Source organism: Athene noctua, chromosome 9 (assembly GCF_965140245.1).
Source record: "Athene noctua chromosome 9, bAthNoc1.hap1.1, whole genome shotgun sequence".
Taxonomy (NCBI): domain Eukaryota; kingdom Metazoa; phylum Chordata; class Aves; order Strigiformes; family Strigidae; genus Athene; species Athene noctua.
The window spans coordinates 6,069,656-6,096,348 of NC_134045.1; the positions used below are offsets into that span (position 1 = coordinate 6,069,656).

General features: G+C 52.3%; 1 protein-coding gene and 1 non-coding gene across 3 annotated transcripts in view; one reads left to right on the forward strand and one right to left on the reverse strand.

Annotated features, from left to right (window-relative positions):
• The window catches only part of VAC14 (VAC14 component of PIKFYVE complex), a 66,209-nt gene that overhangs the window by 3,109 nt on the left and 36,407 nt on the right, over positions 1 to 26,693 (forward strand). For both annotated transcript variants that reach the window (XR_012634184.1, XM_074913061.1), the window contains exons 2-12: positions 1,686 to 1,836; positions 4,105 to 4,272; positions 4,952 to 5,014; positions 6,012 to 6,119; positions 6,903 to 7,012; positions 8,029 to 8,135; positions 9,570 to 9,704; positions 9,989 to 10,141; positions 12,136 to 12,196; positions 19,167 to 19,311; positions 19,617 to 19,682. Coding sequence is in view for 1 of the 2 variants with exons in the window: in XM_074913061.1 (XP_074769162.1) it covers positions 1,686 to 1,836; positions 4,105 to 4,272; positions 4,952 to 5,014; positions 6,012 to 6,119; positions 6,903 to 7,012; positions 8,029 to 8,135; positions 9,570 to 9,704; positions 9,989 to 10,141; positions 12,136 to 12,196; positions 19,167 to 19,311; positions 19,617 to 19,682 (1,267 nt within the window). In the remaining variant the exon portion in view is untranslated. The remainder of the gene's footprint in view (positions 1 to 1,685; positions 1,837 to 4,104; positions 4,273 to 4,951; positions 5,015 to 6,011; positions 6,120 to 6,902; positions 7,013 to 8,028; positions 8,136 to 9,569; positions 9,705 to 9,988; positions 10,142 to 12,135; positions 12,197 to 19,166; positions 19,312 to 19,616; positions 19,683 to 26,693) is intronic.
• Positions 182 to 252, reverse strand: TRNAG-GCC (transfer RNA glycine (anticodon GCC)). Its single transcript has one exon. It is a non-coding gene; the product is annotated as a tRNA-Gly (tRNA).

Below are 26,693 nucleotides of genomic sequence, written 5' to 3' on the forward strand. Positions count from 1 at the left end.
GCTGTCTGGGAGAGGGCAGCATGAGATTCAAGACAGTGCTAGAAAACCCGTGTATGCAGTTAGATAGTGGAAGCTTTTGCACCTTCACTGAAGGTTAAGATTCTTATTTAGGCTGAGACTGTGAGATGTCTGGAACCATGTTATGGATAGAAGCTGTAAGAAAAAAAGGGAAAAGCAGTGTTGCATTGGCCGGGAATCGAACCCGGGCCTCCCGCGTGGCAGGCGAGAATTCTACCACTGAACCACCAATGCTCCAGCTGTGTGCTGCTGCCTGCACATCTGCCTGCACATCTGCCTGCGCCTCGCTGCCCAGCGGCTGCCGCAGGGGACCTGGGGCTGAAAGGCCCCTTGGGCGACCCGGGACCTTGAAGCGGTTACGTAGGCTGGCACGGGGTTACAGATCTCTTCATTTAAGCACAGCTGATGCATTAAATGTCTCTGGGTAACTGATGGGGTTTCAACCCCAAGCCCCCAATTAAGGTTGACATGTGGGTGATTCCCACAGCCCTTCACAAAGGGGGGTGAGTTTCCCTTTAGGCTTCCCTCCAGGGTGGTGCCGGCCTGGCAGGGAGAGCCATTGGGTAAAGGAGCCCCGGGTGTCTGCATTAAGTAAGCAAGGGTCAGGTGTCCCACTGAGGGATAAAAGCTGGGACCCCTTGCAGGAGGGGCAGTGTCTGTCTGTGAGGTGGATGCCCTGTGCAGAGTTCCCTGTTGGGGAAGGACCTCCTGCCTCCCTGGGACTGGGCTCCAGTCAGGTCTGGCTTTTGTAAATGTGGGCAGTGTAGAGATTCATGTGGCTTCCTTGGTCTTATGTGTTTGGCTTGTTGACTCAGTTGTCTCCCATCCCTTCTGAGAGACTGCATTTCACCATTTATTCCACCCATTGTTGGTTGTGCGGTGTTGTTGTTGGGGTCCATGGGATTGATGTCGATTATGTATAATCTGACTTGTTTGTACCCCCAGTGCTCACCCATGTACTGACCCTTTTGTATCAAATACAATTTGGTTATTGGTTCATCTTTATGCTGGCTGTGTCCTTTATGCTAGGCCTGATAATTGGCAAAACAGTAACCAGCTGCAAGTTTTTGGGGAGGAGGAGCAAGTATTGCCTCTAGAAACCTTGTTTGTTGTTTTGTTATGCTATTAATATATTTAAGTATATGGAACATCAGCTGAAGCAATGCATGGGTGGCTGGAAAGGTCCAAAATTTTGGCGCTGGGTGTGAATCTGGTGAGTAACAATTCCCTGCTGAGCCACCAGTGCTCCTGGTGCGTGCCAAGCAGTTCTCTGCTGCCGTCTTGTACCGTGTTGGAGGTGTATGACCCTCGTAACCCTTCCTGTTGGAAAGGGTATTTGAAGAGCTGGTGAATTCTCTAGAAGCACACAGCCATGGTGAGGCAGCCCTTGAGAGTCCATCCTGGGCTGGGAGTTCCTGAACGCTGTGGGAGGCTGCAGGCTAGGAGCAGCAGGAGGGCAGTGAGCTGCTGTTGGATGGGAGTGGGGAGGAGGGGAGAGCTTTGGTTTCACTTGTGTGTTCAGTGTTCCCCATTTCGGTACCGCTTTCTGTGATGTTTCTCATGGCTGAAAAATCCCTGTTTCTGATGGCTGCAGGGAGCTGACCCCCTGAGCTCAGCTATTGGGCAAAATCTGAAGCCCTCTGGGTGCTTTCCTTTTCTCTCCCCAGGCTGGTGCGAGAGTTTGTGGCTCAGAACAACACATCTCAAATCAAACACGTGATCCAGATCCTGTCGCAGGAGTTTGCGCTCTCCCAGCACCCCCACAGCCGGAAAGGGGGACTCATTGGCCTGGCCGCTTGCTCCATTGCCCTGGGCAAGGTAGGTGTGGGTGGAGTTTTTTTGGCTTGTGTTCACTGCAGTGGGAGAGTGGCGGCTCCTCCTGGGTCAGCGTGATGGGGAGACTCAGGCTGGTGGCCCTGCAGCTCCCCAGCCCCCTCCCTGCATTGCACCATACACCTGGCTTGTGTTTGAGTTTCCCCAACACACTCAGCCACATCCTTTGGTCGCTGGTCTGGGTGCATCCTGGCAGCTCCCTAGGCATGATTTAAGTGCATCTGTCCATCCTGTGTCTCCAGCAGCTGAACTAGACTCAGCAGGCTGGGTATTAATTTGTGTTAACGGAGCTGAGAAGAGGTGCAGCCCTTCCACCTCCCACTCCCAGCTCAACTGGCTCCAGCAGCACGGGCAGGGCCTGTGGGAAGCAGCATTAAGGTATGGGCCAAATGGTGGCAGAGTCATAGTCAAAGTAAGCAAGTGGCATAAGGTGTCAAGCTGTGCTAGCCTGAGCTAGCAGTTTTCTGATTTACTTGCTGAATGCGTGGATCGCTCAGTCTGGTTCTGGAGGTGTTATGTTGATGCTCTTTGCATAGGAAGCTGACTGATTTCTGTCATGATTAAGGTCTCTATAATGTTTACAAGCTCAGTAAGTTTCCTCCAGGGCTATGCCAGAGTATGTGGATCCCCGTGAAGGGGAGCACAAACTCTGCAGGCTCACAGATCTGTTGGGCTTTTGAGTCAAACCATGTGGCTGGTTTTTGAAAGCACCTGCAAGGGAAGGAGTCGTTTTAGTCTGTAGTAAGGTGTACATCAGAGAAAGCAGAGGGCTTGGGAAGAGCAGGCTGTGCCTGTTGGAAGAGTTACAAGGTAGATTTTAATTCATTTATTCCCCTTCTAATGACAGTCACAACTGGTCTGAGCAGATGCTTCAAAGCCTGGTGACTTTTACATTAACTGCCTTTATGCTGGTGGCCGGGGGCTTCTGAGCAGCGCTGCTGTCTTCATCCTCTTGTTAAAATGAAGAATCTCTTTGCAAAACCCTCCTTCCCAGGATGAGCAACACTCTGCCTCAGCCCAGTCACGTAAGCCACCTTCTCCTCCCGCACAGTGCGGAGACAATTGACTCTGGGGGATGGAGGAGTTGCTTTTGGTGGCCTTGACGGGCCCTGGTAAGACTTAGAGTTGAATCTTTAATCTGCTAGTCCATGTGTTTTTTATTTTCTTATCTCTTTCCTAGATGCTCAGGAAATGCCAGCCTGTTTCCCCAAAGTAGGGTTTTTTTAACTTCAGAACAAGCCAACCTCCTGCCTCTGCCTCTGGGTTTGTCTGAAACTCCTGCTGTGATGGTGGATCCTTAAGCAAAAGTCTTTTGGGCTGGGGAGTGACCTCAGTAATGACTGTATTTGCTTGTGGGTAGAGTCAGGGTGAGTCTGGTGTGGCTCTTCCACGGTACAGGAGGACAAACTTCAGCATGTAAAATGAATCTTGCCTGAGAATTGGAGCCCCAGAGTCACTTCATCCAACAAATATGTTCAGCTTAACTCTGCCAGCTGTTGTAGCTCCTTGTTCGTTAGCAGCTGCACAGGCTGAAGCTGCTCCTCTTCTGGTTGCTGGGACCACAGTTAAGTTGGTGTTTCTGGAAACAAGAGGGCAGGAAGGTTCGGGCACTGCCAGTTGTCTTTATGAAGCCTGTATCACCAGCTCCTCCACACTAGTCAGTTCCTGATGTTACAAAGAGAAGCCCAACACACCAAGGGCAGTTTTGCTTAACTGAAGGTGCAGGTGGGCTTGATCTGTCACTCTTTGGGATGTTCTTCTTGGTCCTGGAAACCTTGGTGGGTTTATGCGAGAACCAGCTGGCAGCATGGGCTAAATCCTGGCTGACAGCTGGCTGCTGTAAGGGGTGGTGTCTCCTGGCTTTGCTGGGGACCTGCCTTGTCTCCTGCCTGCAGGGCCAAGGGAGGCAGGGATGGATTTCTCTGTGGGTCAGTCTCTAGCAGAGATGAATGGTGTGCAGAGGGGAGCAGCCCCTCTGGCTTTGAAAAGTCATCTCTGGGAAGCAAAATCAGACAAGTACAGCTGCAGTAATCACTTCAGTTGCTGGGCGTAGACTCCCTTGAAAGAATTTATCAGCCTGCTCAGGTGACCGTCACTTTACCTGAATAATAAATTAATGAATAAATCCTGTCCATCATAGGTGCGCTAAGCCATCATGAGCTTGAATTGTTGCACTATGTTCCAGGACAGTGACATCCCTTCCCTGTCCCTGTGGCACGGTCCTCAACTAACCAGTCTCCTCCTGTCCACCAGGACTCTGGGCTCTACCTGAAGGAGCTGATTGAACCAGTGCTGACGTGTTTCAACGATGCCGATAGTCGGTTGCGGTACTACGCTTGTGAGGCCCTCTATAACATTGTCAAGGTGGCCAGAGGTTCTGTCCTCCCACACTTCAATGTGCTCTTTGATGGCCTCAGCAAGGTATGAAGCTCCCTCCCAACCCCCACGTGTTTTTCTTTCCCATGCTGGAGAAGTAAGTCTTGTTCTCTAGTCCTTGCCTTCTCTGGGTAAAACCAACCAAGTTGCCCAAGGTTGTCTTTCTAAGTAAACTGGTTTGCTTTGACCCAGGCAGGTCTGAAGGACCAAATGAGCAGTTTCTGCAGCAGCACACTGGCCGCTGATGTGGGTGCTGGAGTTTACTGTAAGATACCTTGTTCTCTGTCCTCACCCCCAGGATGTATTTTCCTGCTCCTTGTTGAGTGGTATTCAGAAATAAGGCTGACAGGACGGCTGCAAGTGAGGTGGCTCTGCGGCTTTGTGGGTCTGTAGGGACAAAACCATGTCTATGTAGACCTGTCTTTGCAGCTTTTCACTGGAAACTTTTATTTCTCTGCCACTTGGGAGTGTGGCTGCTGGCACATGAAAACCTGTGTAGCTGGGAGAGGTAACGGATGCTTGATATCCCCCCTAGGTAGTCTCTCAGGAAAGTTTGTTGGAGCCTAATGAGGAACTGGAGATAAAGAGAGTTCTCTGTGTCCATCCCTGTAATGACAAAGGAGAGCAATGGTCGGTCCTGTGAGCATGCTGGGATCTCCGCTGCAGAGCGGGGAGCAGACCTGGGACCCACTGCTGCAATGGCTCTTGTTTCTGTCATTCACAGCTGGCTGCTGATCCCGACCCAAATGTCAAAAGTGGCTCTGAGCTCCTCGATCGGCTTCTCAAGGTATTTTCCCTCTCCAGCTGAGAATCCTCGGTGCGGGCTGCAGGGATGTGCTGTCTGGGAACGTGTCAGTCCCCGAGGCTGCGGCTGCTAAAACCATCCCAGTTCAGTCCTGTGGCTACTGTCAAAACATTCCTTTCTCTCACCGACCATAGCCTCTTAGTTTGAGGGTCTGGTGGTGATCTCAGGCAGTTGGATTGAGGGGCTGGTAGGTTTTCACAGTGGCATGAGTGCATTCAGCTCTTGGGAACTGGGTGTCTGGGGAAGCCAAGTTTTAGTCCAAGCAGGGTTTCAGCCCTCTCACAGGCAGCAGAAGGGCTGTTCCCCTACTTTTCCTCCCTTGCCTAAGTGAGTAGTGATGCAAGCGGAGCTGCTTTGCTGCTGCTTTGGGGTGTGGGGCTCAGTTTCTGTTCCTGTTCTGCCTGCTGATGGGCTTTGACTCTTGCAGACCTCCCAGTTCCTTTGCTGCTGTTCAGAGGTGAGTGGCTCCCTGCCAGGTCCTGCCCTCACTCCTCCTCGTTATCACAGCAGTTAATGCAGCCTCCACATCACCTGCTGCAAACCTTCCGGCTGGGAGATCTGCTCTGCCACGCCGGTGTAAGAGACTTACCCATGCAGCAAAATCCACCAAGTGTGTAGAAAGAGCTTTAAAGGAAGGCCCCTGATACAGGTGGTTACATCAAATGGGCTTGCTCATGTGTGCAACATGCCACTGAGGCATGAAGCTCCCATGCTCCTCCTGTTCAGCCGGGCTGGCTCACAGCAGGCAGAGCCTCCCTCTCTGGGTCCGGCTCATCGTTAGTCCCTGCCCAGAGGGGATTACATCGCCTGAATAAACCTCGTGATTCCTTCTCCCCAGGTCTCCTGACCCGCAGACCCATGCATCAACTGCTTGTCATCTTTTTCCTGTCACGTGCCTTATAAAAGGCTGGGTGGGGCTGGTTGTGTGGGTGTGGGGTGGTGGCCATTCCTCCTAACACCCTCTGCTTGGGCTCTGCAGGACATTGTGACAGAGAGCAACCAGTTTGACTTGGTGGGCTTCATCCCACTGCTGCGCGAGAGGATTTACTCCAACAACCAGTATGCCCGGCAGTTCATCATATCCTGGGTAGGTACATAGGGTGCCACATGTGCCTGCCAGCGCAAACTCCAAAACACTGTGACCTGTCAGCATCCCAGCATGTGCCTGGGCAAACGGCAGATATCTCCCGCAATGTGTGAACTCAGGCACCTGAATTTACTTGGGCAGGTTTTTTTATGCCAGCAGAGTTTTTCACCTGCTTCTTTAAAATGCCAGCTCCCTGTCATCTCGCTGTTGCAGCTGCAGGGAGATCATGCTGCACTTCTGCCAACCTGGTTCAGGATGTTGCACGCCAAGTTAGAAAACACAGTCAGAGCATTGCCTGTGTAAATAGATTGTGGTCTAGAGGTTCCAGTCTCTCAAAGGACAGTGCCAGGATGCTTTTGATCCCCCAGCGGTGCTGGAGGGATGTTGCTCTCCAGGAGGCAAGGCATCTCCACTTGCCTTTTCCTTTCTCTGCAAGGCAGGAGCTCTCGGTGCCTGGCCAGGTCTGGGGAGAGATGTATGCCTCTGCACTCTCTTCCAGCCATACTGTTTGCTGTCCCAGGTCTGCCTGCATGTGTCTTGGCAATTTTTCCTGATCTCTGCTCTGTTTACAGAGCTGTGATTGGAGATGTGACAATGCTGGAGGCTGATCGCTTGCTTCCTCTGCTAGCCCAGCTTCTGAGGTGGGCAACTCCACACTGTCCTCTTGTTCTTCTTCCCCATCCCACACAGCTTAGCTTGGAATTCCTCAGTATTATGCTAGGTTTGTGCTGGTGATGTGTCTCCGAAACTCACCTCTTCTTTCTTGTTCCTCCCCTGAGCTAGATCCTGGTCTTAGAGTCGGTGCCTGACATCAACCTCTTGGATTACCTGCCAGAAATCCTGGATGGGCTCTTCCAGATCCTGGGAGACAACAGCAAGGAGATACGGAAGATGTGAGTGTAGAGGCTGGTTGGGCGCGGCGGTTGTGTCTTGCTGTCTGTCCGTCACCCTCTTCTTTTGTTTGCAACTCTTCTGTATAACTGCAGCAAAACACCATGTGCGTGGCAGGAGATGGAGCAATCTGGCTGGCTTGGTCGGTGGATCAAAGTGTCCTTGGCAAGTGCCTCCCTTCACCAGTTTGTTGTGGCTGGAGTGGCTGTGGAGGACACCGTGGTCTGTGCTGGGAGACGTACTTTTGGCTCAGTTGAGCTGTTGCCTTCCCAGCACTTGCACCCAATATCAGAGCTGCAGAGGCTTGTGTGTGCTTCTAGGATGGGCTGTCAGCTCTGTGAACAAGCCTGTACCATGCGAGCCTCTCTCAGCAAGGTAGAGCACCCACCCAGCATCTCCTGGGTGGAGAAGACAAGCAAGCACAGCAACCTTGCTCCTCAGATGCATAGCTGGTCTCAGGGCAGAGGCGTTTTGAAGCACAGGAGTGGCTGTATGTTCCCAGGGAGGTCAGAGGATCTTGGCTTTTTACACTGGGAGAGAGCAGCCAGACTTGTTTTGTAGGGCACAAGTAAGTGGTGAGGCTGGCCTAGGTCCCTCCCACTGCCAAGCCCTCCTGCATCCTCCCTGCCCTGCTTCTTTGTTTCCCAGTGTCTACACATTGAGGAACAAGCACTGAAAGCTTTGGGTATCATCTGCCCCCCTGTTCCCCTCTGCAGTCCCCATCCCAGGGACCCCTCGATCTCAACAGAGTGGCTGTTAGGGGAGTTGTGGGAATGTGTGGGGGGCTCTAGGCAGTCATTGCCTCCATCCTCGCAGCTGTGTGCTGACTCTCCCTTGGAGCAGGGCGAGCTTGTCACAGCCTTGTCCTTCGTGGCCCTGCAGCTGCGTGGAGGCACACCTGCCATGCCACCGGCGTCCTTTCTAGGTACACGTGTAGGAGGCCGGGCTCCCAAACTTCTCTGTAACTTCTCTGTCTTAAGGTAACCGAGCGCTAACCAGCTGCTCTGCCTCTCTGCAGGTGCGAGGTGGCTCTCGGGGAGTTCCTCAAGGAGATCAAGAAGAATCCCTCTAGTGTCAAGTTTGCAGAGATGGCCAATATCCTGGTGATCCACTGCCAGGCGGCAGGTAAGTGTGCAGGACCAAGGGGTAGCACCCGCCTCTGGGTTTGCAGTGTGGACCGTGGGGCCAGGAGTTTTCCAATGGGCTGTTCACCAGCTCACCCACTTGCCATTTCTTTGTCATTGTGCATGTAAATTCTGCTGATGAAGGGTCTGGAGCATGAGTCTGATGGGGAGTGGCTGAGGGAACTGGGGGGGTTTAGTCTGGAGAAGAGGAGGCTGAGGGGAGACCTCCTGGCCCTCTACAGCTCCCTGAAAGGAGGGTGCAGAGAGGGGGGATGAGTCTCTTGAGCCAAGGAACCAGCGACAGGACAAGAGGGAACGGCCTCAAGCTGCCCAGGGCAGGGTCAGGCTGGCTCTGAGGAAGGATTTCTTTCCAGAGGGGGTTGTTGGGCGTTGGAATGGGCTGCCCAGGGCAGGGGGGGAGTCCCCATCCCTGGAGGGGTTGCAGAGTCGGGGTGACCCAGCGCTGAGGGATCTGGTGGAGTTGGGAATGGTCAGTGTGAGGTTCATGGTTGGGCTGGAGGAGCTTTTCCAACCAAGATTCTGTGAAAGGGGTGAACAGGCAGCTCTACCATGATTGACACGACTGCTCTTGTACTGTTGATCCCTCAGCCTCAAACACGGGTCTGGCATCCTCCTGAAGCAGAGGTGCCTGAAAATAAAATATCTGGCTGTGGGTGACACCTGTGGATATCTAGCACATCTAGAAGGATCTCCTTAGAGGCTTATCTCAACCTCTGGTTGCACTAGGTGCATAGGACTGTTAAACATGATTTGCCTGGCACTTAGTGTTAGTGCTGCACTGTAGATCCTGCGGGTCTGCTGTGTAGGCAATGGCTGAGGATTGCAGCTGCAGCTGGATGTGTTTCCTGAGAAGGATCTTGTCCTGGAGCTGTGCTCATCTGCTCTTTAATGGTGCTGAATGGAGTGGGTTTCTTGTGAGACAGAAAAATAGAAATAGACTGAGACTGCTTGCTCTTGATTAAAGTGATGCCCAGTGAATTTATGCTGTTTAAGTCTAAAATCTGGCCCTGCGTTGCTGATGGCCCCAGCAGTGCTCCCTATTTTCAGGATTTGAGGAGGTGGTTAATAAAACCCCAGCTCTAGGGGTGATGCTTGACCCAGACACACAACTGCTAAGTGTGACAGCAGAAATATCCTTATGCATTGGGAGGTTTGAGAGAGTACTTGCAAATGAGGAAACCTGGATTATGGATTGAACCGGGTTAACTCTGAAACCTAATGATTGTGTTTAATCTCAACCTCACTGCAGATTCAGGTCTACCTATCTCCTCTGGGACTGAACTGCCCCAGCCTAGGGTCTCTCTGGGTGGAGCATAGGCAACTCTCTGCTTGCAGCTGGTCCTTCACCAGCAGAGTTTGCTCAGCTGCCAGTGCTGTCCTTTTCTCTCACCTTTGCTTGTCCCATGTCTTCCAGATGACCTGATCCAGCTGACAGCCATGTGCTGGATGAGGGAGTTCATCCAGCTGGCTGGCCGGGTGATGCTGCCTTACTCCTCAGGGATCCTCACCGCTGTCCTGCCGTGTCTCTCCTATGATGATCGCAAGAAGAGTATCCTTGTAACTCGGAGCTGCTCCCATTCCTGCTACAGCAACCTGCGGGGAAGCGCCTGTTTCCTGCCTCTGGGTCACAGGGCCAGCTGCACAGCTGGAGAGGGCCAGGAGGAGTCCTCCCACCAAGTGCTAAAACCCGCTCCAGCCCTTTGGATGTGAGGGGGGTTGCCGTAGCTGGGCTGGGGCAGCCCTGGTGGGACTGCGGTGGCTTCTCTGTGGCTGGCCAGATGTGGCAGCTAGCCACATGTGGGACTGAGTGTTCCTTACACTGCCTGCACTCAGACATCAAGGAGGTGGCGAACGTGTGCAACCAGAGCCTGATGAAGCTGGTCATCCCAGAGGATGATGAAATGGATGAGGCCAAGCAGTCAGTGACCCTACTGGCAGAGCCCACCCCAGAGGAGTCTGTCTCTAATCCAGAAGTAGCGTCCAGCGGTGAGTTCCCATTGATCTGAGCCATCAGAGGTGTGAGGATGGTCAAGGGAAGGTCCTCAAGAGAAGTTGTTGTGTTGGTTTGGTGCCCTGCAGCAGTTAAGGGCTCATAGGAGCTCCATGCTTTCTTTGAGTCTTGGAGTCCTGTTTCACAGCTAATCCTCTGCTGAGACAGACACGTTTGGCACTGTCTGCATAGCAGGGTCACTGATCTGGCCCAGAGCCCAAGCAGTGCTGTGTTCCCTGGTGAGCATCTCCGTCCCCTCACCACACTTCGCTTCAAGGCAGTCATTAAATTGACCTGAAAAAGATGGTTTATAGTTAAACATTTAGTGTCGTGCTATATAACATGGGAAGAGAGTAGCCCACCTGTCCTGCAGTGGCTGGTTTGGGAGTTGATACCACCACCCAAAGGAGAGCTCAGAAAGCTGTGTTAGTCCTGTGAGAGCATCAACATGTGCGCGGAGGATGCCTGTGTTGGGGAAGGGTAGAGAACAGAAAGGAGAAGAATTTTGGGTCTTTTCCAAATGGTGCTTTTGAAACCATCGTGTGGGTATTGTCCCAGTCCTAAAATTTCCAGAACAGGAAAAAGGCAAAAGTTTGCAAGCGGGATGGGAGACCTGGAAGAGTGTTTTAAGTGAGAAGAAACTAAATGGACAGCAGCCTGGTGGACTGAGGCCTGAAAACAGCAGTGGCTTTAGCCTTCCAGCATCCCTTTGATACTGTTGTCTTGGGTTGACTAAACGCTGCTTCTGGCCCATCTTTGTTGTCCAGGCGCGTGAAATATGTGTAACATTTAAATCACATGGGCTGATCTGTTGTATTCTTCTGGGGCTGTATGTTCAGCCCAGTGCTCTTGTGTAACGTGCCTGCAAGCAGTGTTTGGAAAATCCTGCTGTGGGAGCGAGCAGGAGGGTGGGAATTAAAAGGCTGAAAGGTTTTCCTGTATAACAGCAGCCGCATGGAAGGCGAGGAAGCAGGGAGCTGTGTGAGGCAGCAGTGTGCAGGGCTGGCAGGAGCAGGCAGCCGGGGTGGGCAGGCAGCATGCAGGGCAGCACTGGTGGCTCAGCGGTAGAATTCTCACCTGCCACATGGGAGGCCTGGGTTTGATTTCAAGCCAATGCAGCAGCTCTTTTGGAAGGGCTGTAGGGGAAAAATGTAGTGCAGCAGCAAAAAGTTTTCTTTTTTATTCCTTATTTGTCCCAAGAATACCTCCTTTTATTAAAATCCATTGCAGAAAAGCTTTAAAACATCAACAGAAACTTTAATTGCCTGACTCCACTCCTTTGGGGTTGGACTGCACCTTGAAGCAGGCAGGATCAGATCAACCTGTGATGTTTTCACCTCACAAACCCTCAGCTCTGCTCCCTGGTTGTGCTGATGTGGCGGTGCCTCTGTGTGCATGAGTAGAGACTGTTGGCACAAGGGAGCATGAAGACTGGCACAAGGGAGCATGAAGAGTCAAGTTCATCCTGTCATGCTTTGTCACCATGCTTTTAAGACCCAGTTTCAGCATGGAACAGAGGTTGGAAAGCTGTTTGGGTCACTTGGCTTTCGCATGAAGTCACGCTGCAGGAGAGCTGGCACTGTGGAGATCTCCTGGGTTGAATTCAGCCTTTCGTGTGCTTGTGTGGTATCTCTAGATGTTGAAATCTGGACGATGGAAGGCAACTGAAACCATCGGGATGTGTCTGGGTCTCCTTTGCAGAGGAGGAAACCCAGCTTGGGGCAGACTTCTGAAGCTGTGCAACCTGCATTTTGCCAGGAAAGTGCAGTCCTGTACCAGCTTTGTCCAGTACCTCTGGCAGCGGAGAAGAGCTTGACAAGGAGTGTAAAATGCTAACTGCAGGCAGAAGGGATCCATGGGGTCCCCAGAGCCTCAGACAATGGCTGATGATGTCCTTGCAGAAGGTCACACAGCTCTCCAGCCTCCCAGTCCTGCTCTCTGCCTTCCCTTCTATCCCACTAACCGTGTCTCCTTTTTATCTGTCCCCCAGGCTCTCTGGATGCATCTGGTGACTCCAACTTCAGCAACAGCAGTGTCTTCACAGTAACCAGGTAGGGTCTGTTGCTTCAGTGTGACTTGAGAACAAGGGAAGGCTTCACAGGGTAGAGACAATGACTGACAGATGCTGACAAAGCATCAGGGAGGGTTGGCTTGGGCTGGAATGCAGTTGGGGTCTCCTGGGTCACAGTGGGATAGATGGTTTGGGATGCTCTAGGAGTTGACCACTTCCTTCTGATGTGTTTGCACCAAAATGTCTTGACTTTTTTTTTGATTGAGGTGTTTTCCCCCCCAGGAGGCCTTGCAAAGCCCCTAGGGCAGTCTGATGAGACAGTGAGTGTCTCTGCACTTGGGATTCTGTGTCTTGTCTGTCTTCAAGCCCCCAGGTTGGGCACTCCGGCTTAAAGATAGAGGGAAGGTGGAGAGAGGATGGTTGTCTTGGTCATGGTTCTTCTAGCTTGGCCAAAATAGGAGGCATTTGGTTCCTTCCTACCTTTCCAGAGAAATGGAGGTAGAGGAACAGAGGTGTGCTAATCTGCCAGAGGTCCAGAGAACTCGGGAGAAGGTGGTATGTGAATTTTCTGGGGCTCGCAGAAGTGCTTGGAGAGCACTTGACCTTGTTTCTCCATGCTGCAGCCCTCTACCTCAGTCCTGGCAGCCCACCACGGCACGGTACTGTGGGGCTGCTCCTGCAGCTGTGCCGTCCAGCTCCAGCCACTGGAGAGGCGAGGGGTCTCGGCAGTGTTTGCTGCCAGCCTGTCCCCCTGCCAGCCTTGCGTGGCATTAGTCAGCACAATCTCTCCCAAGATCTCATCTAAATCATCTCTCCTGCAAATACCTTTCCTCCCATCCAGCCTTCAATGAATCTGGGAACAAATCCATCTGCTCTTATAATGCATCTTTCCTTTCCTTTTGCTGCCTGCAGTTCTCTTCCTCAGAGGTCGTGATTTCCAACAATTTTATTGTGCTGATGTGTATGCTTATTTGTTCTTGTGGGCTCCAAAATAAGATGTGTTACTCTAGCTGCATCCTACCAGCGAGGCTAATGTGTGATGCGCATCATAACACATCCCAGAGCTTTTCAGCTTGATGGTTTGTATCCTCTGTTCCTTTTTTGCAGTTCTGCAAAGCCCAGCTACTCCCTGCTCTTAGTGATGCCCTTGATTTTTTCTTCTCTTGAAAGTACAGGTCTTTTCATTTGTGCCTAGATTATGTTTTATGGCTGTTAAATGTTTTTTCCTGGCTTTCCTGTGATCACTGCGTCCTGGCCCTGCTCAGCCATTGAAGTCTAGCGGGTACAGGAGTGGGCATGTGTAGGGCTGAAGTTGGGAAGGGAGAGAGTGCCGAGTTCAGGAGGACAAGTATAACTGCAGGTCTGTGCTTGAAGAGCTTGCGCCTGGGGGAGAGAGGGAGTGAAGACCAAAGGGGGACAGAAGCAGGGAGAGCTGGAGTGACTTGGTCACAGTGTCACTGAGAGCCAAGAGGAGAATGGCTGCCTGAACTGAAGCAGTCTGCTACCTCCCCAAGTGCCAGGGAAAACCATCTGGGACAGTGGGAGACCTCTTGTGAATCTAAGAGACATGGTTTTGCAGAGGGACTTGTTCTTGAGCAATCCTAAGCCCTTTTAAACAGGAGACTCCAGGTTTTATCCTGGTGTTTACCTGCCCTGAAGCCCATTTCTCCATCTGTGTGAGCTCTCTGCTGGTCCCGTGTCAGGACCTGCAGCATCTTTGCTGTGGCACCTGTTATGGGGGACTGGCATGGGGTTAGGGGGCTGTACATGGCTGACAGGAGCCCTGGACATCTGCCTGGTGCTCCATCTATTGCTCAGGCTGTCTAGCTCGGCTCTGGAGCCAGAGGGAGGCAGGAACTGGCACCCGGAGCTGGTTGCAGCCATAACTCACACCAGGGAGCAGGCAGCTGCTTGCATGCTGAATGCCCACTGGGTGTCAAGACAGGACCACAGGAAACCGTTGTGTCGCTTTGAAAATCTGGAAAGCCTGCAAACGGAGGAAGTTGCAGCTGCCTTTTAAGATGAAGTCACTCTTTGCTTGTGTTTTTGTTCATCCCCCCCCCCTCCGCCCCCTGCTTCCCCCAGTCTCCTCCAGTGAGTGAGTGATGGAGCGTGGCCAGGCACCAGGCATCCAGCTCTCACGCCCCCTTCTCCTGCCCTCCCCACGCAGCCGTCTGCAGAGGGAGAGTGCTGCAGCAACGGTGAAAGGAGGAGGACCTCGGTCAGCAGGGGCGGAGGAGCTCATGGCCCGACGTCTGCAGAGAGACGTCTTCCATGAAGATGCCATCCAAGAAGATGACGAGGTCTAAATGCTCGATAGATGGATGCTGGGCGTGTTCGCGTTCCTATGGCCACAAACTGACACATGCACCCCCAGGCTCCTAAAACATGCTGTCAGCAATCCAGAATGCTCTCAGGGTAATTGCCAGCTTCCTGGTGGCATTCACTGGGAAATGGGGACTGTGTCTGTGCCGGGACAGAAACTGGCTCCTGAGAGAGCCTGACTGCACAGGGCTGGGGGGGTCCCCATGCAGGTGGTGGTCCCCACTTCCAACTTCTGCAAAAGCCATCATTGGAAGTGAACCAGAACTGTGTTCCAGAAGTGCTGGAGCCATCCCGTGGCCTAGCTGACCCTGCCAATGCTGCAAGCGCTGGTGTGAGCCCGGATCAGGAAGGGGAAGTGGAAGTGTGGCTGCTGGAGCAGAGCCCGGTCTTCCTTCTGTCGGTCTGAGCTGCTGCAGGAAAAGATGCAGATGTCTGTCCTGTGTTGCTGGACCAAAACAGCTGGAAAGTGCCTTTTAGGCTTTTGTAACTGCATCGGTGTTTCAACACGAGACCTGGATGGTTTGAGACAACTTCCTAACCATACTGCCAGGCAGATGGTCAGGCACGGCTGGCTAGTGGTCAGCAGGGCTGCCCAGGTTGGATGTATGGCAGTTGGACGAGGATGATGGGACCACGATCCCTCACCAAACTAGAAAACGGGTATGGGGGGCTTCAGAAGAGCCTATGTGATCCTTCTTGATGCAAGGAGGGCTTCTTGGTTTGGGTGGTGGTCAGCAAAACATGGACACCTAAGGCTGCTTGTTGCTCTGTAGAAAGGATAAACAGCTGCCACGTGTCTGAACTGCCCGAGGCTGCGTTTAAATCGGACTTTTAAACATGGTAATTAGGGCTTTGTACAAAGCGAAAATTGCTCCTGCTTGTGCTGGAAGTCACCACAGCCCCATGCCCAGAGCCTGGTGCACCTTGGGGTTGCAGCCAGTGAGCTGGGGAGCTCATGGAGGTGATGAACACTTGGGGTAGGGATGGTGCTGGGTGCCCTGCAGCACCCAGAGGAAAGCTGGCCGAGGGCAGCATGATGGCTTACTTTGAGCTCATGCACCAAGCCAACCTTGGAGTCCCATTCTCCAGCAGCTGTCTGGTGTAGTCTGCCTTGCTGCAGCTTTCAGGTCCAGACTGTCCCCTCAGGAAGACTCCTCCTGACCCTCCTCTCCAACCTGGAGCGAGGAGATGGGTTCACTTCACCGCTCCCACTGCACCATGGGGTGGATGAGCTGGAGGAGGACCTCAGGCATGCTACTGCAGCCCCCTTGTCACAGTCATCTACAGGTTGTTGGACTGGATGCCTCTGCCTAGGCCTTAGCCTCATTGCTTCCCCAGGAGATCAGCTTGCGACGGTGCTGTGGGCACTTCCAGTACTTGGAACCTACAGTAAACAGAAGGAAGCCAAGAGTGCCAAAATAAGAACGATGGAGGACGAGAAAGCGACAGCTTGTGGGACTGATAGCAGAGAGGAGCTATTTACCTCCTGGCCGCTGGCTCGACCCCATTGAGCAGCACAGCTGCCAGCCCGTATGGGAGCTACTCTTGTGACTTGGACCACAATGAAAGGACCTGGATATTTTCACCCTTGGCAAGGCCGCTTAAAGGCTAGAGCCTGGCCTAGACCTTAACCTTGTCTGAAAATGGGGTCAGGAAAGCAGCTGGGCTGGGCAGGAGGCCAGGAGAGAGATGATAGTTCAGGCATTGGCAGAGAAGAGGCAACTGCTGAGGAGAGAGATGGCAGAAGCCCTTGAAGAAAGGGGAGAAATGAGAAAATAAGTTGATAAGGGACACAAAGTGAAAAACATCAGTATGGGTTGAATACAGTGGGAAAGTGAGCTCTGTTCCCGTGCTGGAGGATGCTTTCTGAGAAGGAGGTACGTGCTGAGGGGTGGGTCTCCTGCCCTACCACTCAGCTTGAGCAAAAGGTACCAGTATCCAGAGGTGAGAGCCTGGTACGTCTCCCATTGTTGGTCAGTTCGCCCTAAAAACATGCTCCCATCCTCACAGGCAAACCACGGAGGCGGCGTCAGGGCTGCATTCATCCTCTGGAGAAGAATCTGGGGTAGTGGGTTAGATGGAAGCGATTGCATCTGACATCTGCCCTGCCGCAGATGCTGGTGCTGGGAGCTGGCGTGGCAGGCCCAGAGGATCCCCTTAACACGGTGCTGGTACTGCTGCTCCCACTCCACACTGCCTGAGGATTAAGGAGAGCCAGGGTGAGCTACAAGCCCGCTTCAGAGCTGCAACCATGGCTGAGCTTCTTGCTGTGCTCAGCTGCTGCCTTCCCCCCTGGAAAGGCAGCAGCCCATGGGACTCTGGTGCTGCTCCATCCTGGAGGCAGAGGAGCATGGTCAGTTGGGAGATGTTTAGCCCAATTCCACATGTTCATCGGAGCTCTTGTCTTTCAGGAGGGTGCCCTGGTTTTGTGCTGAGTAAATGAGCTGCTTCTCCACTGGCAACCCCCCCCTAAAAGGTTTATCTCGACAGATGTGGGGAGAGGATAGCCAGCGAGGAGGTTTGCCAGCTGCCTTCCACTTTAGCAGGAGCTGAGCCTGGCGGAGCTGCAGGGCAGTGGTGTGTGGTATGGCTGGGGTCTGCCTGACTCGAGGTGAGCCCGACACTGCTAGCCACCTCCTGGGGTCAGCTCAGGTGGATTTTGACTTGGGCCACCCAGACTCTGCCCAAAGCCCACTCCTGTACAGGTGCTGCATCACTGGGGAAGGGCTTTTCATGAGCAACTTTGGCACGAGCCGGGCTGGAAATGGTGTGTTGATGTGCTGGCAGCAGTCCAGCGTCCTCCTCTAACGATACCACCCCGTGTCCTCCCTGCCTGCATCGCAGCAGCATGGAGCTGCTGGATGTGACAGCATCGAGGCCGGCTTCACGCACCTCTTCTCTGTGCCATCCTTTCAGCTGCTTCCCTCTGGAAACACACAATACCCTCAGGTTTTTTCCCCATCCTTCACGGACAATGCATATTTTGGCGTGGAGATGTAACTGGGTCGAGGATTCATGCTCCTCTCCCATCAGGAGCCCCGTGCTGGGTGGCTGACTGGCTGCACCACTGCAGCAGGAGCTGGTTTTGCAGGAAAACCAGATATAGGGCTTATTCAGGCTGGCTTAAATGGCCTGGGACACTGCTCCCTTGGACATCTCCTCTCCCAAACTTCCCATGCTCTGGGTTCCTCCTTCCCCTTGCTTCTGCACATCTGAGCATTTGGCCCTCAGCTGTTGTTTGCAACATCAAAGCAAAACTTAGTCCAACTCAAAATGCAATTTGCAGACCCTGGCATCTGTTATGTGAGGCAGATCAAGCATTCTGATATCTGCAGGACTGTGAGGGGCTGCAGCTTCCTCGTCTCGCCCTTAGAATGCATGTCCTGGGGAAGATCAAATCCTATTAAGCCGCAGCTCTACTTGCAAATCATACCATGAGAAATCTGCCCCTTAGGATTTCTTATCAAACAAGATGCAGAGCAGCTCTGCGTGCACTAGAAAAATCGTCAAGAGTCTGGTTCAGCCTTGAATAATTCAGTAGCTTGGGTAGGACGGGAGTGACTTAGCTCTTCAGTACAGCTACCTCTTGGAGGTCTGCTTCAACCATCGTGGCTCCAACCTTCTCTCCTTAACGTAGTGTCATGCAACAGATAATTCCCACATCCTTGCTGTTGGAAGAGATGGGAAACCATCAGGTAGACCTCAGGATTACAAACAGGACAAAAAATGCTGTGACATGACCTCTCCTGCATTGGGGTCACCTGTCCCAGTGCTGGCCCCAGCTGTGTCGGGAAAAACCGAGGAGTTTTTCACCATAGTAAGAGCTAAGGGTCTTCAGGCTGTCGGTGTTATAAAAGAGGCAATGTCCAAGTGAACTAAGGGCATTGTTTGCTTTCTTCCCTGGTTGGTGACCAAGAATTATCCTTGTATTTTGGGATGGCTTTTGGGAAACAAGATGATGTTCTCAAGGCATCCCGAAAACACTGCCAGCCAGGGTGCCATCTGCAGTCCTCAGCACGAGTCTGCTGGGATTAGTGGAAACTGGATATCCTCAACTGGTTGGGTGGCCTCAACTAGTGGAGTTTGAGGACACGTGGGTTGGTGTTCTCTGGAGATGTTTGAGCAGGTCAAACTTGAGTTGGATTCTGAGTGCATTTTATGGATCTCTAGTTTTTGAATCCCAAGCCTGGTGACTGCAATACAGACCAGTTTCTCAACACAGCCATGGTACTGGATTCATCTAGCATGATGTCTTATCATGTGTAGGTAGCAGCTGTTTTGGGAAAGTGGTAGACCTTCAAGCTTGGAAGATTTCTGTTGTTTCCAAAGCAAGCTTCTGGTGCGTTGCTGTGTCTCTCGTGGTGCTTCCCCATCTGGTAATGCCTATCAGAAGCTACTTATGCCACATGGGCAAACCTGGCCAGCCTGGAGCTTGTTTCTTGGCTGTCGTAAGCCTTGAAGATGTAAACACAGTTGTTGGGTTTGCCATGAGCAGATCTGGATGCATGGAATAAGAAGCATAGGGGGCCAGGCTGAGTGGGGCAGGAGCAGGCCAAGGAGACAGTTGAGGTTTCCTAGGGTTTGAGCTGTTTGATGCAGCCTCTGGTGTGTTAAAGACCTCCCCCCTGTGGGAGGAGTGAATTGGACAATACTGCACTGAACTAACCTCTCTCCTTTTCATGCAGCTCCGAGAGGATCCAGGTGACCCTGAACCTGGATGGAATAGTTCAGGTGCTGGACTGCCACCTCCATGACACATCCATTGGGATGATGACCAGAATTGCAGTCCTGAAATGGCTCTACCACCTGTACATCAAGACTCCTCGTAAGGTAGGTTAGGGACTCGGCCTGTGAGCCTGCTGCTTCCCCTGTGGGACTGAGCTTGTCCACTCCTAGCCTGCTCCTTGCCTTTGAATTAGCTGTAATTATGTTGGGAGCACTCCAACCAAGTGTCCACCTGCCTTCTCTGAGCCGGCTTTGCCTGCTGGTTACCCAGTAGCTTAAGGAAGAAGAGCTCTCCAGATCAGATGGAAAATGCTGGTGAAGCTTTCAGCAGCTTCCCCTGGGGCAAGGGGTCTTGTGGCAGGGGGTGACCAGGCCTATAGGACTAATGCTAACCATATTTCTGGTTCTAGATGTTCCGACACACTGACAGCCTCTTCCCCATCTTGCTGCGAACCCTCTCAGATGAGTCAGATGAGGTAAGTGCTGCAGCTGCTGCAGAAGTCCTCCTTACTCTCTCCACATCTAGCTGGGCTTTGGATTTTTTGGCTTGAACGCAAGGGATTTTGTGAGGCCTGGCCAGTGTTGGCACTGGGGAGTTTAGTCCTCTTGGCTAAACTGAAGAAGACCCAACGTGGAGCCTGCATATAGCTGCCTGGCTGAAGGCCCTGTTGTCTTGGTTAGACTGATGTGTTTGGGACCTTCTGTCTATATAAACCTTCCTCTCCATCTTTGAGAGCTGATCCTTCAAAGCCAGCTCCTAAAAATTGTTTTTGCCTGCCTGGAAACACAGGTGGGGCTTCCAGTTCCAGAGCTGGTGCCTTTCCCATGGGACTGGTTCGTGGTCAGATCCTTGGTGAGTGGGAGTTGGGATGCCTTGCAACAGCTGTCTAGGGATGTGAGGGGATTGTGTCCAGCCAGCACTGCAAAATCCAAGTCATGAGGTGGTTAAGCAGCACCCACCACAAGCAGGGCAGTATCAGCATTGCCTGGTGGGGCTGCAGTAGATGCCCAGTGGCATCAAGCTGCCTGGGAACCGCTTGGCTTTGAAGTGAGCAAAGAAAATCAGGCAGCAATGAGTGAGTCAGCTTGCTCTGCCTTCACCTTACCCTCCCAGTGCAGTGCTCTTCATCTCCCAGGCTGCTCCCTTCCCAAGGCGCTGCACCATTTTCCGGTTTCCTCATCTTTTTTCCTTACTCCTCTTTTCTGGTTCCAGTCTTGTCAATTTTGGCATCTTTGGTGTCTTCTCCCCCTCTCCATTGCACCCTGGAGCGTTTCTAGTGCTTGGGTGGGAGGCTGGCAACTTCAGCACCCAGCTGGCCCAGACAACGGTAGCGCTTCTACCATCAGCTGGATACCTCTTGCCCAGAGCTGTGAATGATCCTGGCTGGTGTCTCAGCCCAGACCTTCCTCGTGGAATAAAAGTCACGTGCTATCTGCTTTGCTTTACATGCTTAGGGCATCAAACCCCAATCCTGCGATAAATCCCATGTGCAAGGGGGTCGTTAGGAGAGGAGGACAGGGAATAAGCAAGCGAAGGAATGACTTGCAAAGGCAAGCGACTCCCTGGCCATTTTCCATACCCTGCTGCTTACAATGCAAACCTTTCCAAAAGAGTCCCCAAGCACACATCTGCCTTTGCAACGCTCTAGAAAGCCTGCATCTTGCAGATAGTCTCTCCAGCTTGGCAGGAGATCGCAGTGAGTCATGTTGCAATTACACTGCTTATTAATATTTGAAAAAAACAGTGAAGAAAGGACCCTGGTGATGCATTTCCTCCATGTGACATAACTGGGAATGGCTCAAAAGTAATTTTAAGCTGATTTATTTAATCCTGTCTTCTATTTATTTAAATGTTTGGAGCGGGGTTTTTTTAAGGAAATCCATAGACGAGTCAATCCATTAAACACCACTGCTCAGCTGGCTCCCAACCAGATCTGCTGCTTTTTGCAGAGGAAATAGAAATGACCGAAATAGTAGGGGGGGTTTGAGCTGAGCATTTTTGGGAACGATGTCAGTGCCTATTAGAAAAGGGGACACGGGGTGATCTCTTAACCCTTACTCCCTGGTCAGTACAGTATTTGTAGTATGCACATTCACGTTGTCCTAGAGCAGATCAGGATCCCCAGAAGCTCTTGGCTAACGGGCTGCAGATCACCGGGTTAGTGTGGGATCCTATGTGTGCTAACCCATCAGCTCTCTTAACGAGGAAGCATCTCCCTCGCCTTTCCAGGTAGGACTCCACACGTTGTGTGGTGTAACACATATTCAGTGAGGGTTTTTTTGCTGTCTTCATTCTGCAGTGCTGCTCTCCCCAAGGGAGCCTGGCTGTGCAGCAGTGTCAGTGCCATCTTTCTTCCCAGCAAGGTTGAACATCCTTTTGCAGTGCCTGCAGGTCCCCTGGCCCCCATGCACAGTTTGGAGGCCAGCTGTCACTCTCCTGATGTGCTCTGAAACTCTTCTGGAGCAGTTTCTTCTCACTAGCTCATCACCAAAGGGGAATCCGGCTTTAGAGGGTCCGTACTAGTCAGGGCTTTGCATCAGACTGAAAGACCGTGCTCAGGCACCTTATTTTTAAGGTCTGGTCTTGAGCTGCTCCAAGGCTCTCTGTGCACTTGCCATAAATAATCAAGCCCAAAGCAAGGAGAGACGTGCTGGATGGAGCCAGATCCGTGTCCTTTAAGTTGTCATGCGTTTTTATCGTTAAAGTAGCACAAGGTGTTGCTCCACCTCCACCGTGCTGAACAGGGGCCAGTATCTTCATGATGCATCTGTGGTGTCCTGAGTCATCTCTGCCTTCTCTCCTGTTCCTCTTCCTACCCAGTTCTCCTGCGCCAGTAAAGAAATGGTCAAGACACCTAGTTAAGATTCACAAAGGCAGCGCAGAGAAGTTGGAGGGAAGCTGAAGCAAGCAGTTCCCTTTGATATGTAGACAAGTTGGGATACAGGATTCCTGGCTGTCAGATGCTGTACTGCTGCACTGCGTCACCTCGTGCTGGTTCCTGTGCTTCCCCAACAGGGACGTGCGCCGTCCTGCATTTGAGACCTGGTTTTGAAGGCAATCTTTAAAAGCCCTGGTTAAAATTTGATGTGCTTAAAAACTTCCTCACAGCTGCAAGACTTAAGAAGGTCCTGCTGGAAATGGTTTTTTTTTGCACAAGCTGCTCCTTTCATCGGTGTGAGTCTTGCAGCCCTGATACCTGGTTGAAGAATTGATGTTAGAAAAGGTGAAAAGTCAAAGCCCCAGCACCCTGTGGGAGCAGTGGGTTAGACTCTTCCACCCACAGGTTAAAAGCACTGCTGCTGGAAGGCATTGCTGAAAAGAAGAGCTGCTCTTTGGGTCATCTCCCTCTGCAAGCTCCTGGTGCAAAAGCAGTTTCTGATGTAGCTGTCCGGTTCCCTGGGATCTTCCCAGTTGGAGTCAGGTGCTGAGTTTAGTTGGACCCAAGAAGTAGTGAAGGCATCTCTGAGAAAACTGTGAAGCAGTGACACTGCTGGTTTTCTTTCTTTGCTTTGTTTTCCTTTCTCCGGCTACAAAATGGAGTTATTTATGGCTGAACATGTTCCTGTTTGCTTATCTGCTCCTCTTAATCTTGCTGGGGGTTAGAAGTTGTGCTGGGACTTTAGTCTGACTCATGCAGGAATGACGCATGAGGTGAAACTGGTGTCTGATGTGAAGCAGGATAGTCTTTGGCTTCCTCTCAACTCTGCTAATGTGAAAATCTACCTGCGTTAATGCAGGGGCCAGTCAAGGCTTTGAATACAGCAAGAAGATCCAAATGATTTCTTAGCTTGCTGTTTGCGGCTGTATCTCCTAGAACATCCCTCAGAAGTCTGCTCCTGGCACTGTACAAGAATTGATACTCTTTCCTAGAGAGGGTTAGCTGAGGCTGGGCTACCGTTGTCCCTGGAGGTAGCGATGGACTTGAATGTCTGCATGACCTTCAAGTCAACTTCTCCATGACAAGCTTCCCTCCTCTTGCATTTCCAGTATTAAACTAGGAGAGAAGGAGCCCCAGGTATGGTGGTATGCTGGTATTGCTCTCTCTCCTTTGCTGTTAACTCCTACACCCCTCCTGTGTGTCCTGCAGCACCGCAGGGTTTCTGCCCTGCCCTCTGAGCCCTGCTGTCATGCTTAATCCTGGCGAACTTCTCCCATTGCTCCTGATTCCCAGTACAATGAAGCTGAACAAAAGCTTGTGCCAAAGCGAATAGCTGTCTTAGTGTGGTTTGGTTTGGAGCTTTGCTCTGTTGGTTTTAGACCCATTTGTGCTCCAGCTCTCAGCCTTTAATTCGCCACTCAAAGCTACAAGGTACCGAAGCAGGGAGGCTACTTGTTTTCAAGAGGGAAGTTACACTGAGCGTGAGCTTAGGACTGAAATGGTGGGGTATAGAGAGAGGTATATAATTTCAGTTGGATGGTGGAAAATGTGGTCAGCCCAGTTTGCCATATGTGGAAGCAGCCCGTAAGCAGAAGTCTTAAAGCAGGGTGGGGTGATGCTTTCTCCAAGGACTCGAGGCATTTGCAAGGGCACTGGGTTGAAAGATAATCTGTGTGCTGTGTTGTGCAGGAATGGGAAGATTCCTGGGGGGAGGGTGATCCACAGGGAGCTTTTTGGCTCAGCACCAGTTCTGGACCATAATTGCATGGCTTGCGTATACATGTGCATCCACAGTTTATACGTATACTGAACGACGAGTGGTAAGCTGGCAGTCTGGGCTCAAGGTGGTGCTTGTAGCATTCCTGGGTGAAATCACAGAGCAGACTAAAACCACAGAAAACCTGTCTGCTGCAGAGGACAGGCAATCCCTGTCCTGGGGAGCTGGCTCAGAGTAGGTCCAGGGTGGGATGAAGGTGTAGGATGCAGGATTTGGTGAGCTTGGCTTTGGTTTGCCTTGCTCTCCAGGATGTGAAGGTGCTGGATGGGAGTCAGGGTAGCAAATAAGAGCAAACCCTTTGCTTATCATAAGCTCTGGGACTCTGAGTGCTGAATTTGAAAGGGTTGAAGGCATCCAGCCCCCCACAGCCTCGCCCACAAGGATGCTCCAAGGCTGGAGCTTACTCCAGCCTCATCCCACTGGCTGGACCTGTCCTGCCTCCTCCCCTGCCCTCTAATACATGAAGAAACACCTCCTTGGCATCCTGCCCTGCAGCTGGCATCAGGTGGTGCATTAAGCTCCCCATACGCTAATTAAACACATTTAAAGAGGTGCTCTGAGCTGTGACAGTGCTTGTGCTCCTGCTGCTCAGGATGCTGCAGGCCTGGCCCTCACACACCCAGCAGCAGGGACAAAGGGGTATTTGCAAAAGCAGGAGAGAGGATGGGGAGTTTTCGGGTTGCAGCTTGGTTTCAGGTGGTTGTGGCTGTATTACCAAGTGACCCCCCCCACTGCCTGCTGTATTCACTGATGCTGTGAGTGTGGGTTAGCAGGACCCAGCAAGATTTGCACTGGGGAGGAGAGGAGAAGCCCCCAGCCCTGCTGTCGTCTTTCTGCTCCCCTCCCAGCCGCAGGCTGAAATCCTGTGGCTGTAAAGGGAAAGAAAAAAAAAAAAAGTCTTGGCAAGATCAGAGGATGAAAGTTGATGTGCTAGGGACCTGAAAAGAGGTCCAGTTAAATTAGTGTGGGAAGATTAATGGTGGTTTTTCTTTTCTTTTTCTGTCTTTAAAGCCGGTGGAGGCGGGGGGGACGCAAGTTTGCTTTTCACATCGTGTGTCTGGGGCTTGGCCAGTCTTGCTGCTGGCTGCTCTTGGCTCTGGGACTGCCTGCCCATGCTCGCCTCCCCTCCCCTGGCTGCAGCTAAAAGGTTTGGAGGGCTTGAAAAAAATAAGATGAATTAAGCCCTCTGGGGAAACCTCGGTGCCTGCTGCAGCGGCAAAGGGCTGCATTTGAGTGGTGGAGCAGGAGGAAGCACCCAGCAGCATCCTTAGCTTTCCTGGTCCCCACCAGGTCATGCCTCCAGCCCCCTACCTTGCCAGTCCTGGTAATGCTGTGGGGTTTTCCACAGCCTCTCTGATCTTGGTCCTCTTTGAAGACATGCTTTGCAGCCCTTAACCTTCTTGTTTTCCATCTTGGTAGCATCTTGCTTCAGCCGAATTCCAAATCTTCTCCTGGGCAAGAATAACCTTGTCCTCGGTGTTGAGTCCCCCATTTCATTGCCCAGAGAATACCCACACTCTGGGACATCCCAGGCCACCCTTGAGCATCAACCTGCTGCTCACAGGCATTTTAATCTTTTCACTTTTTTTTTTCTAAGCTTTTCCATAAATACCAGCAAGGAGAGTGTCTTCAGGAGCTCAGTCCCTATCCTTGCCCTCATGTGTACCCCAGGAGCTGCAGCCTGCCCTGGTGTCCTGGTAGTCAGTATGTGTTGCAGGGTGCTGAGTCTCACTCCGTGGGGGTCTGCAGTGGATTTGGGGTCACCTCCCCTTCCTGGGAGGCCCTAACCCCAAGGTGCTGGGGCCAGCCCAGCATTTTGGCGAGAGGCAAATTGCTTGCCAAGAGCATCAAGGCGATGCTTTTCAGGCAGGAGATGTATCCCATCTGGCACAGACCATTCGGGGGCTGCTTTTCCCCGGTGCTGCCGCCAGCAGAGCTGGTCTCGGCTCCGTTCAACCAGAACAAGCGGCAAATTAACCTGACCTAGATCTGGAGAGGCCAGAGAGACTGACAGTTTTCTGTGCCCTCAAAATCTCTGCTCTGAAGGTGATACAGGGAGAAATCTTGCCTATTCCCAGGGAGGAGAAATAGCAGATTATTTATAAGTGTCTGATAACCTGGACCTCATCCCCAAGCCGTGCAAAGAGCTCGCCCCTCTCTGTGCTGCTCTTCGTCCCTGTGCTGGGAGAGACTCGTGACAGCAGCTGGGTCTCCCCATCCACCATGACCCTGCTTCCCCTGCTCCTTCCATTCCCACTAATCCCCCAAATTGCCTGGAGCAGTGGCACACCACCCTACATCTCATCCCCATGGGGAAACCTTCACAGAAATCCCTTCTGGGCCAGGAAAATATCCTCAGTGGCTGTTCCTCCAGGCTGGCCGTTGCAATCGTGCTTTCGCCAGGCAGCTGGGAATGGCTCCGGCCTTGTGCTCCCGGCGCTGTCGGGTCTGACGGCCACTCGGCTCCTGACGGATGGGACCAGCTCGCTCCTGGCGCAGCCAGCCCGTTGCCATGGCAATGGCAGGATATTGCTTTCTTACAGCCTCCTCACTTGCACAAAGCCAGCCGCCAGCTCTAGCTTTGCTTAGCGCAGGGATGTGCAGCGCATACCAAGCGCTCCTGGCTTTCCTCCGTCCCCAGCTGGGAACCCACTCCAGAGCATGCGGGGAAGAAGCAGCAGGAGCTGGAGCTTCCTGCCTCTTTCCCACGGCTGGAAAACCCCAGGCCTTCACGGCTGCCTGCTCCTCCTCTTCCTCCAGGTGTTTGTGCACCTGTCCCTCCTGTTTCTTATTTCCTTCGTGTTTTTCAGTTGTAAAATCCAGCCCATGCT